We start from the raw sequence: 15,893 nt of genomic DNA on the forward strand, positions 1-15,893 counted from the left end.
ACCCATTACGTTTGACATATGTGTAGAGATGGCCAATTTGTGTTCACTGTTCTCGTGTTAGTACTAAAAATATGAGTGCACCATGCATCTAATGGCGGTAGGCCGAACCCCTACTTCATTCAACTGTACATTGTACTCGGTGTGTGGGTGGAAGCTAAACCGTTCGAAGGTGAAGCACATGGTCCCTCCAGTGCGAAACATTCTCTACGTTTCATTTCGTCTCAGAGTTTTAGTTTAGTTTTGACCTGAAGTAGTTTAGACTCCGATTTCGTTTCGACCCAGAATTTAGCTCCCCGGGTTTACATCCAATTTGTTTTGTTTCTACACTTCGCTCTTGGGAACGAAACTATCGAAATTTTACAGGATTTGAATTTTGTTTAGTTTCTATTGTCATTCCTGGATGAAACAAAAAGATGCTTACCATTTGTCCTTACCATCTATTAACCAATATATGTAGTTTCATTTCTCCCCATGCCAGACTTGATAGAAGTTAAAAACAATGCACTTGCTGGCCATGACTTTGGTAGTAGGTAATTTTATTTATAGATCCTAAATGAACTGGATAATTTTGTAGTACTCTGAATGGGAACTTAATGTTGAGTTCCATACTGGCTCATATGGAGGCATGAACCAATGACATTTGAAGTAAATCTTTTGGGCAGTCAAATATGATAACACGAAGGGAAAGCTTCAAAGAAGCCACAAGCTGTGCCACTGAATACCCCATCAGTTTAAAAGCTGAGCTAGACAGCAAATAACTGCAGGAGGAGAAAGACCTTCTTTTAAATTTTCACTGCACCAGTATAATATTCCAGGAAACATTCAGCAGAATCCTTTACAGAGCAAATATATGAGGGACTCTCATTTTGGTAGGAATGGAAGAAAATCATAGATGAATATTTTTTTCAAATGTGAGTGTATTTTAATAATATTAGAGAAATATTGACATTCTCAGCCACAATAATAGCAAAAAATACACATGCTTTTCCTTTTGTACTTCCTTATCTATGGCAGAGAAGTTTTTCCAAATACACATCAGATATAAATAAATACAATAAACACTAAATTTTAATCAAGGATGATGTGCTACTGAATTAATTACACATAAAATTACACACAAGTGTAATTAGTTCAAACTGATGAAAGAAATAATTTTACACAAGAAACATCAAAATGGGCTTATAAAGAGCAATAAAAATCTGATAAGCCAAAAATAAAATTAAATAATCAGTCACTTTAATGGACAAACTACAACAGATATATTAGACCTCTTTCTGCTATTATTTACAAAACAACATTTTATTTCTAAATTTTTTGTTATCAGTCAATTTAGAAATGAGCATTTGTGTATTCACAAATTTGGTAGAGTAAACTGATTTCATTCACTGAAAATCAAATCATATTTTTAATATATCCAAGAGAAAATAAACACAAAGAAAAAAGAACATGGTAACTAAATAGTTTGCGTTTTCAACAATAACACAATTTGCATACTGTCTGACACAGCAAACATATTATTACATTTATAAATTAAAGCAAAAGCCTTCAACACCAAGGCAATTGACAAAAGACAGAAGTTTCTCATATCACTACACATGACAAGAACTAAATTAGGTATCAATTTTTGGTTTATCTAGCACATTTTTTCAAATTTGATAATCCAACATTACCATTTTCATAGAAACAATCTGCATGGTTCAACTGCTCTTTGTCCATAAATCTTCCAGCCCGCTAATAAAATTCATTCTTTAAAACATCTTCAAAATATTGGTATATATGGTGTGATGTAGAATATTTTGGCTCCAGAAGTGTTTGTGTGCAAATGAATTTAAGCGTATTTATGTAGTGCCTCTAAAATACATATACAGATACATTTGCTTAAAATTCCAAAATCATGCTCCATTTAAGGAATTTGGTAATGAATGTTTACTATGACTTGAAGGATCACCTAACCGTAGCTGATCACATATTTAGATGATCACTTTCAATCTATACTTTGACAATGCTGTACGTAAACAGTTACAACACTTCTGTTATTAACAAACAATAAATAATGAATGTTATTAATGCCAAAATGAGAAATCATCAAGCATCTTTGAAAAATTATTAAAACTCCATGTTAAACATATGATATCATACGCGGTATGTGATAATGAATTTAAAAAATACATAAATCAATTACAAATACTTTTACTACAATTATTGGGCAGGTATGGTTGTTTATAAACACTTAAGTAAGAGCGTAGAGGAGCATTTTGGATGCTTCATACACCCTCACATTCTTCTGGTAAGTAGCAAGGAAATTTAATACCACAATGGAAAAATAGGAAGCATGATTTAGTGTTACTTAAACACATCCCAGGCAACAAGTAAAAGATACTTTGCGTTAGCAGGAATGAGTAATAAAAACTAAGTTAAAACTTGCAGCACACTACATTCCAAGGTTGATTTTAATGTTGTGAAACAAAGTGTTAGCCTGTAATCAATGGATTGAGAAAATTAAAATAAAGGGTTTTTAACAATAAACTTTGACTAGCAGAAATAAATTAAGAGGTGTGGTTTGTGGTACGAAAGGAAACGGTCTCCGAGTTTCTTATATGAAATGTTTCCTCCAAATAATTTGAAAAAAAAAAAGTTTATCCTTCAGTGGCATTTTCCACTATCCGTAACATAACACAAAAATAGACAGTAACAGGTAACCAATAACTATGTATTTTGATTGTGTTGAGAATCTATCAATGACACACAATTGTATTACAATCCAGGTGCCTCAAAATAAATTGTTATTATGCTCATAAAATTCATATGCTCGGGAAAACTTTTCAGGATAAATTATTTTCTGCAACATGGTTCTTTATAGTATCACTGTAATATTCAATTAAGAAGTTCTTTCAATTCAAGAAACAATGAGGTTGTGGGTGCCTGGGTGACTAGTCTAATTTGTAAACAAGTGGACAGTGTAATGGTGACGCAATGACTCCTTCAATCCCTCTGCGTATGTAACCTCGACTACAACTCCCATAACCTTTCCTGCAGAGTGGTAACATAATTGTTCCCATAACTATAGATTATAAGACTGATATACCAGAAAGAAACTGATTTTACTGAAAACTGGTATGAGAAAAATTAAATGTTCAAGGCATTCAATAGCACCACATTTATGGGATCCTGTATTATAACAAAAAAAAAACTTATTGTTTTCCCTTCAAAAGATAATTCTTCATGCATGAAAACCTGATAATTTTTTAAGTAGAGGTAAAAACAGATTGCCTTATAGCATGAAAACAATTCATTACTTATTTCCCAAATTACAGCTTATGACCCTGTAGTCAATGATTACCATCTATTTCAGTTTCTGGTATCTTTTTCCCATCTGGAACACCCTAAACAGGCAACATAATGCAAGTGTACTGACTAATATTTTCTGAATTCAACAATAAATAGAAGTTTTTCATCCAATTGCAGACCAGAAACCCAAAAAGGCTATCAAATGTATATTATACCACATTACACACCAGTAGTTTGTGGACATAAGTTGTCCAGTGACTAAGAAATCACCCATTCAATGCCAGCTAGATATATGGTGTATGATTTCATTCCAGATTAGTAAAGATGAGAAAGAGGAAATAAATGGAGTGGAATATCATATGAAAATCTTGAATGAAAGAGTAAGGGCTGAAATGAAAATAAGACCTCAGAATGTAAAAGGATGAGGAAATTAGCATAAGTGGAAGTGAGAAAATGAAGATACCTCTAAAACCACAAAAGAAAAAAAGGGTAAGGTTAAACATTAAAATATACCCTAGCTACAGCACAGAATTTGTAAGAAACACTGATTTGTGCTAAGGGGAATATTCAATGAGAACATCAAAGAAACCAACAACTTCCAAACATATTTGTAGCAGAGAATGTGACTGGAAATGTCATTATCTTCTGGTGTGCATGATATCTACTTGACCCTATTCGACAAAAACCCATACACTGGTTTCCAAGTGGTTTTTATCAACAGTTTGGATTTAAAATTAATGCTGGAATGCTGACAGAGAAAAACAATTGAATTAAAATTGCCTGCTTCAGTAATTATGGATGAAAAATTGGGTGCTAATACAAATTTAATGTAATGACTGCAAAATGTCACATTTTTTGTCTAGTAATCTTTTTGTTAAATATTGCCTGTGACAGTCCTATTCTTCCTAGCAAGATGAGAGTCTAGTAACACTGAACTTGTGTATGATTCGTTTTGTGCCTATATAGTAAAATACAATGGCTCTAGTATCAAAACTCACTAATATGCTCAAAATACTTTTCAATTCTACACAGCAAAACATTATCATGCAACTGAGGCCCAAATAAAAATCAGCTTTCCAAAAAGCTGTACTTATACATATAGCCACATTCCACTGAAATACAATTACATTAATTGCTGCCAAACTATTTTAGGCAAGATAAAAAGCATCTTGAGAGTTCATTCCTAATTTTGAAAAGTCCAGAAAACATGTTGTACCCTACTAAAGTACTGACCTAAAAATATCCAACGTAAAGTTAGTCAGACACAATCATTAACTGATGCTACAGAGATGAGACATAAAACCCTAGAAGACCATTGATTTTTTTTACACATATTACGAGTCATCAAACACAGAGTAGAGCATGTAGTAAGTGTTATGCCCCAATAGATGGTTATCTAAGCATTTTAAGAGCAGTCATTCATTTACACTGATATTACTTCAAAATTAAATACATATAATTTGATGATTAGGGAAAGATTCATTTAAATTTACCAAGATGTGTGAGATCATTACCACTATTGAAATGTCAGATGCTTCAACGACAGAATTTCCTAGCATAACCTGCACATTAAAGACAGAATTATGCGCACAGAAAAGGAGTTATTTTAATTAATATCACTTGACCCTAGCTTAGGAATCAACCCTGAGAGACTGAAATATGCAAACAATAAACAAAATGAGTTCCAAAAATGTAGTCTACACAATTTTGAAATCATAGTTTAACATCTTCCAACCATTTCATTTCACATACCTTTACTTCAGAAAGCACTTGTAACTCTTTGGCAATCCTATTTGGATTGTAGGCAAATGCCAAACACTCCTATGCCACCATTAAAAAAAATGGAGAGCAGAAGTCTAAGGAATGCATTTCAAAAATATGCTATTTGTAATTCTCTTTCATTGGAATTTCAAGAAACAGAGCACTCCAGGCAAAAACTCATTGCGACATGTGGAATACAAGGTAAATAGCTCTAAGTATGCAGTTCTGGGAAACTATAATTTTTTACGTCACACTGGAGAGCCTTCCCCATTGAAACCAACATCACTGGGAACTGAGAGTATCCCGACACCAGCCTCTCTGTATTCCTTCAATATACACTGCAGGCGGTAAATTTCTTTTGTCGCCGATGCCAGATCCGAAGAAAGTTCAAGCTCCTTCCCACGAAGCTGTTTCAAATCATTCTGAAATGTCTGGAAGTAAAAAGAAATTTTTGCTAGAATATGCAAGTGATTTTCAAAATGCCTCATCACTTTCACGAATTCATACCAGGTGGTGGGGAGTGGATAATTCCACTTCTAATCCAAGGAAAAACAAATTATACATTTTTATTCTAGTAGAAAAATTGATATATGCTTGGGTCTTCTTCCAAATATTTTCCAGAAAACAAATGCCCAATTATTCACTTCAATTCTGGCTATTAATGAAACTATAACAGCAAAAGTGCATGGATGAGAAAGTTGAAATTTAAAGTTTGAAGTATGTATAGAGATAAAAAAGTTAAGGCAATAAATAATAAAAAATAAAGGATTAAGAATGTAATTTTTTATAAATATAAGGTTAAATACATGAAGAAATTCTTATCTTTTTAGTGCTCCTGAAAAAATTGGAGATTTTTATGATAAAAAAGACTGGAATATTACTAGATACATTTTAGCAAAAATATTTTAAGAGATTAATGCACATCCACGAGATGAAACCAGTGCATCAGAATGCATGACTCCAAAAATTGACATGAATGCCACACAGTGATTCTGTTTTTCAAATTGTACTTACTCTCTGTAAAGGCCGTTTTACACGGGGCACAGAATTGCGCAGGTTAGAGCTGCATTACTTTCTAAAATGGCATGGAATTTCGCGAATGCAGGAACGAAATTAGAACAGGGGCTATTTTTCCGTCTCGCATTCACACATTCTCGCATGTGTTCTAACAATTCACCAGTTTACACGATGCAATTTTGCTTGCGCCTTTGCATGTACGTCAGATTATGCAATTCTGTGTACCGTGTAAAACGGACTTAAGAATGCGCAGTGCTAATCCATATCGAGGATCGCACGAAAATTGCAAGGGGCATAGGCTAATTATTTCCAACCTGATACAGTGGAAGCCTTTTATGGTGAGCATAACATGCAATGAATGAGGGCCTTTTGAAGGATGCAACACACCGGGTCCAGGACCCAATAATTCAATTGATACGCCCAGACACCCGGGGAGGGTAATGGAGTGGAAGGAGGAAAGGAGAGAGGCGCCGCCGCAATAGGAGCCCATCGACGCCTCCAGGAGAGGATAGGGATGGAAGGGTGGGATAGGGAATACCCACGTTGCCATTGGGACAACAAGCCCCACCGCTAGCAAAACCATTACTTGAATTATTAAATTCGTGCGTAGGTTTCCGTGGCGTTGTTCACGATGACTGCTAATTTTCGGGTTCTCCAGCCGCGTCTGTCGTTTATGGTTGACAACAGTTTGGGGAGCCATCCTGCTTCCGTCTTCAGGTCGACGCCTTCGACCTGAAGACGGAAGCAGGATGGCTCCCCAAACTGTTGTCAACCATAAACGACAGACGCGGCTGGAGAACCTGAAAATTAGCAGTCATCGAAAACCATTACTTGCTTTACCAAAGATTTTTCTATGAAGAGAAAAATCCAAAGATCATTTCATTGGATAGTATAACATACAGTGAGAATGACATCATAACGGGTGCCTGGCATTGTATAATCAAAAGGCCTATGAATAGCAAGGAAAAAATATGGGTATAGGTATAAGGGCAAGAAATCTGTCCCATTATGTATGTACACTCAATATTACGAGGTAAATCTCTTCAGAGTAGTTAATACCTACATATTTAGTTAACTAGAAAATAAACAGGGTCACTTATTTTACCTGTGAGGACAGAAATAATAACTCTAACATAAAAATTATGTTATAAACGGGATTATTAATGAAACCTGTTGATTACCTTGAAGTATCAGGAAGTACTATGTATACCATGGAAGCGACTTTTTGACCTTGCTCATTCATTTTATATCACCAGCTACCAGTTACTCCACAGATTAAATTGCTAGGCACAACTCAACTGAATGACTATCCATTATGGTTCATTTCAAATATCTTTGCATGATCTGATAATGTGTTAATCACCTTGATGAGAGCTCTATGATTATGGTCTCCAAGTGTCACAGATGTAAAGAAGGCATAATTGAGCCTTAAGTTCATGGACCTCTACAACTACTTATCAATGGCGTAGCCAGGGGGGTTTTCAGGGAACCCTCCAAAATATAAAAACACAATTATTTTCCTTCATAAAAGAAAACAAAATATTGAAAAAATCATGAATTTACAAAATATTTATTTAATAAATGAAGTTTTTTCAATTATGAAAAGTGTTAAAATTACAGGCGGTCCCCGACTTTCGCACACAATGCGTTCCCGAAAACTTGTACGAAAGTCGAATGCACAAAAGTCGAACCATTGACTTCCATACTAATTAGGGGTTATGTTCCAAAAGAGCGGAATATACGCACTAAAACATTTTTTTTGCGGATTTGATTTCAATTGACTTAATTTTAATAATGTGTCAATAAAACTCCTCGAATCATCTAATTTCTTTCGAAAATACGCAGAAAATGTATATAAAAGTTTAAAAAAACAACAACTCCGTTGGCTATAGCGAGTGAAACTTCCTCTTGGCGTTTAAGTTGACATTCCAATTATTACGTCCACTATAAATAAAAAGACATATCAAGAAGCATAACAAAATTTAATTGTTGAACCCGCACTCTGGATACTTTTTAATTTTCACACCAAAATTCGACATTCGGCAGGTGACATTCCTGATCGCGTATATATTTCGCATGTTATTCAAAAAAGACAAAAGAAAAACGGAATTCGGGTAATATTTCTTACAATATCGTCGCCGAAGGTATACATGAATTAAACAGCACTCAAACAAAGAAACACATTAGAAAGAAGATCTTACCGATCTTACTAGTTTTATTGAAAGCTATTAGATGATGTCTAGTCAACTTTTTTGAAAAGTCTCTCCAATGAAGGCTTTCTTCTACTTTTGATGAAGGAGCCTATAGCAGGCAGTCTCTCTCCCAAATAAATCACCTAGTAATTACCAACAATTCTCTTCATTGTATACGTTCGTATTTTCGCATATTCTGCCATTTGAAACAATTGAATGTTGGGATGCGCAGTAAACATCGCGGGAATTTAAAAAGATTACAGACCAACGTCCGAAAGTCCGAATTTAGCGTACGGAAGTCAAGTAAAAGGTGTCAATTTTGAACGTACGAAAGTGCGAATTGTACGAAAGTTGAGGACCGCCTGTAGTTCAAAACCCATCATGTACTTCGAACCTTGTTTTTCAAAAATTTCCCCCCCTGGTTTGGGACCCCCCCCCTAAAATAAATTCCTGGCTACACCACTGCTGCTTATCACGCAACTTTGTTTCAGGCGCAACTAATACTGGGGAGCATGGGGGTGTGGCATACTTGCCAGGATAAGCGGGAGGTGCGAGGGCCCTCCCCCAGAAAAAATTAAGATAAATGATTTAAAATGGTGGGTTGTAGGGCCTTCTGAGGGATATTTTATTAATCCCCACACTATTTTAAAAGTAATATTAATACAATTAACTAAAATACATTTAACTTAAAAATTTCTCTGAGCTCTGAGGGGGTGTTTATCCCCCAAACCCCCCCCCCCCTTCGCTGTGCCACTGGAGTCTGGAACATGGTTTCTGGCAATACTTAGCATCATGCAGCCATGGATGCATGGTTTTTGGTTATGAATTGAAAAATTCCTGTTGCAAAATTTCACTTAAAGTATTATAGCTAAATATGCAGGTAAATGCCAAAATAGATCTTCTATACCTGTGAAATAGCATAGTTATGAAAGAGAAGCAGTAAGGATGAATATAGGGAATTAAAAGGCTTCATCCTTCACCTTTGGACATAACGAGTGCCTGTTATGGCAAGTTATTTTCCTTTCCTATAGCAGTATTCAAACCACTCTTTATACCATGCTTCCAATATATTATCAAAGTTCCTGAGGTGTTAAATTATTGCCCCCTAAGGTCACCCAAAAGGTTGATGACAAAAATACCTTGAACCACCACTACTTGTTTTACATGAGATAGTGATGGCAAGAAACAATAATTACTCACCACATTCTTTCGCAGTAAATCTAACTTATCACATTTTAGCCGACTGACATGTTCCCGCAAGCCATTGATGATTAACTGCTGCTGACGATCTCCATTGTACCTGAGGTCATCAGAGCCGTCACCACCATTATCCCCATCATCGAGTCCCATGTGCCTGCGATGGTTGTGGTGGCCATCGCATGCCCCTGGGTACGCATCCTCCCCCCTCGAACCCTCCACACCACCATCAGCCTCACGCTCCTCAGAACAGTACTTGCAGGATGACGACGAATTCTTTTGAGGGATATCTGCAGACGACAGACTCTCCAACCCTGTATCACTGTCACCCCCTCCACTGGTCCCCCCAGCCCCGACAACTTCCACCACAGAAATGCCAGGCCTGTGACGGCAAACGCTAACAACGTTCCCCTCCATCTCAATACTGTTTAATGACGAGTCATCACTCTCTGACAAGGCAACTCTGAAAAACGAAGGAAAAAATCAATTATCATCTTTTTAATCCAGTACTTGCACTGAATACCATATTTACATAAAATTTTACAGCTGGGAAATCATTTCTATTTCTCCATTACGTAGGTTTAGAAAAGTGCAACAAAGTGAGCCATGAAGTTAATTTGATACAAGAATCATATGAAGTTAGTCATAATTACTTGATCACAGAGAAGACAAATGAACGATAAGAACTAAAAATCCAAATTCATTGATCACAATCAGCTTTGACTCGTCATCCTTATCAGGAAACAAAATTCTTGGCTTTGATATTTCAGGAATTAAACACACCTTTGTTGCTGTGCCTGAAAAGAATGGCTCCCGCCAAAATGGCTACCATGATGGTGATGAGCAGGTATGTCTGGACTAGATACAGGTGATGAAGGATTACTGCCCCATCGACCATCCTTTTCATCTCCACTTTTTCTTCGATTGACAACCGTGCCATTCCTCGAACTTGTCTGGAACAGAAAAAACAGTGTTCATTTTACAAAATTTTCCAGGATGCTTATAGTGTAACTCAGTAATTCAAAGCATTGAAATGAGTGAAGTATGATCATTTGGATGTAGAACAGGCTTAAGACATGTGCACCACTCACTACAAATCATCAATGACAGAAATTGTGTCATAACGTTCAATATACTATGCAAAGATGCAACATTTCTGAGTCACTTACTTACAGGGATATTGTCTTTCCCGAATCCTTCCCCATCTTTTAGAATTCTGGGAATACTTTTCAACTACATATACAAAATTAAACTAAATATTTTTTGCAAAAGAGGCCAATATCATTTTAATGTGAGATAAATATTTTGCAATATTAAGTGGAGTGAAAATTTTCGATAAAGACCACAATGGCATGCAGCAGATTTGAAATATATGACATATATTGCCATGTGTGGCTTCAGTGCAATTAAGGGGTTTATCCCTGGCAGTGGTTTCCTTCAAACCCATTCCCTCTAGCAACTTCCGTTGCCATTCTTGATGGACCCTGGGGGCCAATAGCACCTTGAACCTACGTCAGTAGCCGTGGCAATCAAGGAACCTATTTAGGGTCTGCACAGCGGCTTGGAAAGCCAAAGGTTTTTCTTTCATTCCCTGATCCACAGGAATTTTTCTCCAGGCAATTATTGAAAATTTCACCAGTGCTCATGTACCAGGTCAGAAAAATACCACTTAGCCCCTCCTCTAAACGAAAAGAACAGATGAGGCTGAGGCTCAACAACCCACCTGACAGACCAAGTAATGCACGAGAGGATGTGCTAATAAACCATATTTTGAGGGTTTCCATCACAAGAAATATCCCAGAATGTGTTATTTTGAAAGTGGGGCCTTAGAATAGGAACCACCACCACCAAAAAACCATTCTAACCACCAACCAACTTAATCCCACACAAATAAATACCCATCACAATTCATTTCATTACATAAAACAATTTTTGGATAGTGCTGATATTTGTTTGCCTTTATCATTAACTAGCAGGCCACCCGGCTTTGCTCAGGAAAGATAGCACTCAGAGAAGTGGGAAAATTGGAACTCTGAATTCATGGTCGCATAGCAGGATATTTTGGCAAAGTAACAAAGCAATTATGGATACATTAATATCTTGAACGTTATGTATGTTTTGGATGTCCGTACAAGGGTAGACCAAAAACGTTATCTGAATGCAGACCCCAGAAAATAGTTTGCACAAAGAGGACTAATAGTTAAGAGTAGATCCTTTGAGTTAGGTTTTCCCTTTGAGCGTGTCAAGATGTGTGCCTATCTGGCAGGATGTCCAACTGTTGAAGTTGTATGACGTGACATAATTAATGGTAATGAGATAATGGTGTGAATAATGTGTCAGATGCAAACATATGTAGCACCACTACTGGGTTCAGGAGCATGGGATGCACCTATGTAATAACTTTGGAAGCCATATGGAAATGCATAGCGGACAGACAAACAGACTTCCTCTATTATATTATATCATCATCACTAGTCAACAATCCTAAGATTGGTTTGACGCAGCTCTCCATTTCTCTCTCATATAAAAGATATGGGCTACAATAAAATACTCATTTAGGGTAACTTACTGAGGGTGGAGTTGATGTGGACTGGCTACTCCTCCCAGTCATGCTTCCAGATCTCTGAGAACTGCCACTCCCTCCTGAAGCTAAGACGCTTGATTCAATACTATGATTACGTGATCTTTGAGTCAACACTTTACGAACAGTGTCAATGAAGCGACTTCCAGCTCCTCCATTTCCGCTACTACTGCCACCCACACTATTATCACATTTAGCACCACTATTAGAATGTAATGTAACACTGCAATCGCCTCCAAGGAATTCCTGTGACTTGAGGCGAAGTTCTTCCACCAATGACCCTAAGAGGGAAGCTCTTGTGCGCAGCTGAAAAAAATAGAAGAGGGAATTAATAGTCATTACTTATACTTAATTCATCCTAATGCTTATAAAAAGATTCAACTGTAAACATCAAAACTTGTCAACGATTCAAATATGAAATACAACTGCATGTTACAGAGATGTTATGGAATGAACTGAGACATTCAAATCAGTAATTTGCTATTTCAAGATCATACAAATTTGGGGTTTCTTTGGATTGGAGTGAATACAGCAGGTAGAAAATAGGGAGAAAAAGAAAATAGATGACCATATTTATTCAATCCTCAGTAAATTTTCCTATTATATTCCAAAGACATACACAGCAAATTTTACTAACTTAACCCAGCAAATTCTACTAACTATTCATGTCTAAGATGCATACCAAATTACATTCTTGAGTACATATGTATTTACATTTTTGTAAGACTCATTCACATCGAACATTCCCAACATTCATATCACATAAATCTCACTGAATTATGCAATGAATCAATCCTTCCACAAGTGAACTCATGCACACCTCTGAGGAATGAAATTTCATTATTTTGTAGTATTAATCAAATAGAAAATACAAATGGCTTTGATTGACTAAGTACCTTTTCTAAAACCTTGTATTGTGTTGCAATGTATAGAAGTTTAGTCCACAGCAAAATTAGGACTATGACGTTCTCTCTCATGTGTCACTAGTAGGACATTCACATGCAACCAAGCCCTAAAAATGAAAGACCTACCAAAAGAGTGAACTGAGAAGTGAAGAGAGACTCGAACATGGGACCTCAGGACTAGCATATGAAGGCCTGTTGCCACTGAGACCTTCAGACTTACATTAACAAAACTTATACCAAAGTCACTAATTATTTAAAACTAATATTACATTTCTGCAAAATTGTCTTGAAAACATGGATAGGATAAGAAACTGGGGGGATCAGGGTGCAGGAAGAGTTCACTTCCATCTGCTAATCACACTCTCACGATGAAGGAATACTAAAGTTACCGATGTCGTATGAAAACAACTGAATAAAAATGTAGCAGGGCAAAAACTGCAAGGACTTACCTCTAACGTGGCAAATTTTTCTGCCTTATAACAGGCATTTTCTGCATTTAAAAGTTTGGTGAGTAGGAATTCTTTGAATTCTGGCCCCTTTCTGAATATTGCTGGTGTAGGAAGAGCTGGTCCAAATCTTGGGACATCATCGCGGGCAGTTACACTTACTTTGTATCTACAAGAAATTTGAACTCAATTTAGAAACCAATAAAACAAGACTAGCATCATAATTTTTCTACCCTCATATACGAGAGGCAAGTCATTTTTACATTAGCCATTTTTAGGTGTGACTCTTTAATTTCCATAGGGTAGGGAAACCTTACCACAAATTGACACCTCAAGAGAGAGATCAAACTCCGAGAATTAAAAAAGTTAATAATTCCAGAGAGCACACTGCATTATTTTTTAAACCAACTTTCATTACATATTATGTACAGCATCAGTTTCAACACATACTCAATGACTTAAGTTATGATAAACTTATGTAATAGATACTCTAACTCATGAAAATACATGACATGGAACAGCAACATTTGACCCATATAATTACTTATGAAGAAACTAAAAACTCTACATAAGAAGGCAATAAGAATGGTTGGTTGAAGTGGTTGACAAACTTCAAACGGCATTTTCTAGAAAAAATGACATTATAAATGAAAAAAGCAACAATATATATAGCAAACAAACCTAGTGTTTGGAGTACATGGATCTATAACCTGCACAACGATGAAAGCATGTAGGAAATGTGAGGCAATCATATCTGGTGTGAAAGGAGTATTAGATTCTTGGAACACAATTGCCACAATGTCATTCCCTGTAATGGTAAAAGAACAGATGAGACCACTAAAAAACAGAGCTATATCAATTATTTGAATAAAATTTGGACAATAGAATAGTTACTTTCCCATGGGATACAATGCAGTCATTAAACGTTTTAAATCCACAACAGAAACCAAAAGAATAAAAAACCAATTAGAAAAATTATGATACATGAAAAGTAGTTTCAACATTCATCACCAATAGAGATGAATTCATTATTTTAATATTTTGTGTGTAGCCCTGATTGAATTGCAGTAGATAGTTGGAAATAAATTAGATAGAACTGTTAGTGACAGAAGTTTATAGACTTTGACTGCTGAATGAATGAATTTTTGACCCTCTCTCCCCTCCAAATGTGATGACATGCAGTCCTACCCTACCATGGAAACAATAGCAGTTCCCAACCTCCTGCTCCTCTGTGAGATAGAGCTAAAGGATGCTCCTTTAACTCCCATTTTCCAGGGTGCACTGCCCCTCGCAAGCCCCATCAAAATCTGGGGCAAACTCTTTTTATGCATACCCAAGCTGCACCATATGTCCTTTTTATATTAAAAAGATACCACTTTTACATCACAACTTTTACATCTACATCTCTTAGGTGATGTAAAAGCGATACCATTTAAGCAAAATTTAAACTTAGGATATTAAAAGTTTGTAACACAACAAATGATGAAAAGGATGTCAAACAAATAACTCTGAGCATCAAAATTGAATATAATTACTAATGATGAAAAAGTTAGTTATTCTGCCAAGAAGAGCAAAGTTTCAGCAAATGAAAAAGAACTAGGGTGGATTCTGTTCCAGTTTATTAGAAAATTTCAAACTTTGGGCAAATAGAATTAGTCACTAATAATTTGCTGTGCTCAGAGATAATGGTGGGAAAACAAGTTTCTGTTTTAAATGAGAGCTCCATGCATAAAATGATTACTATCGCACGTTAAAAAGGAATGACTGATAATAAAAAGGTTACTAATAAAGAGCTGACATCTCTAAGACGCCAATGCTCCATCCATTGCACTTGAATTATTGCATTAAATATTTACCAATATGCCTTTTCCTTTGGAGTTGCTGAGGGTCATTTTCTGTGTATGGAAGTAACGTTGACACATGAAACATCAATTCTCTATCTTTAAATACTTCATAAACCGCCTCTTCTCCTGTTTGTCCGTACTGGATGTCAAGCCCACCTCTGTATCTGTAATTTAAACAAAAAAAAAAGAAAATTCTATTAGATAGAGAAAGGGAAATTAATGCATAAAAGGAAATCTACTCAAGTAGTTCATATTTGAAGTTAATACCCAGAATCATACAAAAGCACAATTTAAATCCTTTCAATCAATATATGCACATGAGTCAATATTAAGAAATTCTATGGATACCCATAAAGTAGATAAAAATATCTCTGACCACAAAAATTCTATTAAAGTTTATTCCCTTTTTCAGGTTTTGATGACACATTTGGAGAACCAATCAGCTCCTCTCATGAATACGGTAGAACCAAAACTACAGAAAATGGTAGTTTCTCAAAATTTTGGCATATTATATAAAAATAATTTTGAACATACATCTAACATTTCTCAAAATAATTTCGCACTTTATGGGATGACAATCAAATTGACAGAGGTACCTTGATGTAATCAATCATCTTTTCAAATAGCATGTTCTCACTGCACCAATAAAAGATGCCATAATA

At 35.9% G+C, this 15,893-nt stretch overlaps 1 protein-coding gene across 3 annotated transcripts in view; it reads right to left on the minus strand.

The window, feature by feature from the left end:
• Positions 1-899: 899 nt before the first annotated feature.
• Positions 900-15,893, minus strand: part of LOC124170940 (rap1 GTPase-activating protein 1-like) — a 556,415-nt gene continuing 541,421 nt past the window's right edge. For all 3 annotated transcript variants that reach the window (XM_046550010.1, XM_046550011.1, XM_046550013.1), the window contains exons 7-13: positions 15,244-15,395; positions 14,069-14,195; positions 13,391-13,556; positions 12,025-12,342; positions 10,239-10,408; positions 9,459-9,918; positions 900-5,480 (exon numbers count right to left, since the gene is read on the minus strand). In XM_046550010.1, the coding sequence (XP_046405966.1) occupies positions 5,298-5,480; positions 9,459-9,918; positions 10,239-10,408; positions 12,025-12,342; positions 13,391-13,556; positions 14,069-14,195; positions 15,244-15,395 (1,576 nt within the window). In that variant the 3' untranslated portion in view covers positions 900-5,297. The remainder of the gene's footprint in view (positions 5,481-9,458; positions 9,919-10,238; positions 10,409-12,024; positions 12,343-13,390; positions 13,557-14,068; positions 14,196-15,243; positions 15,396-15,893) is intronic.

Source organism: Ischnura elegans, chromosome X, assembly GCF_921293095.1.
Source record: "Ischnura elegans chromosome X, ioIscEleg1.1, whole genome shotgun sequence".
Lineage (NCBI taxonomy): Eukaryota > Metazoa > Arthropoda > Insecta > Odonata > Coenagrionidae > Ischnura > Ischnura elegans.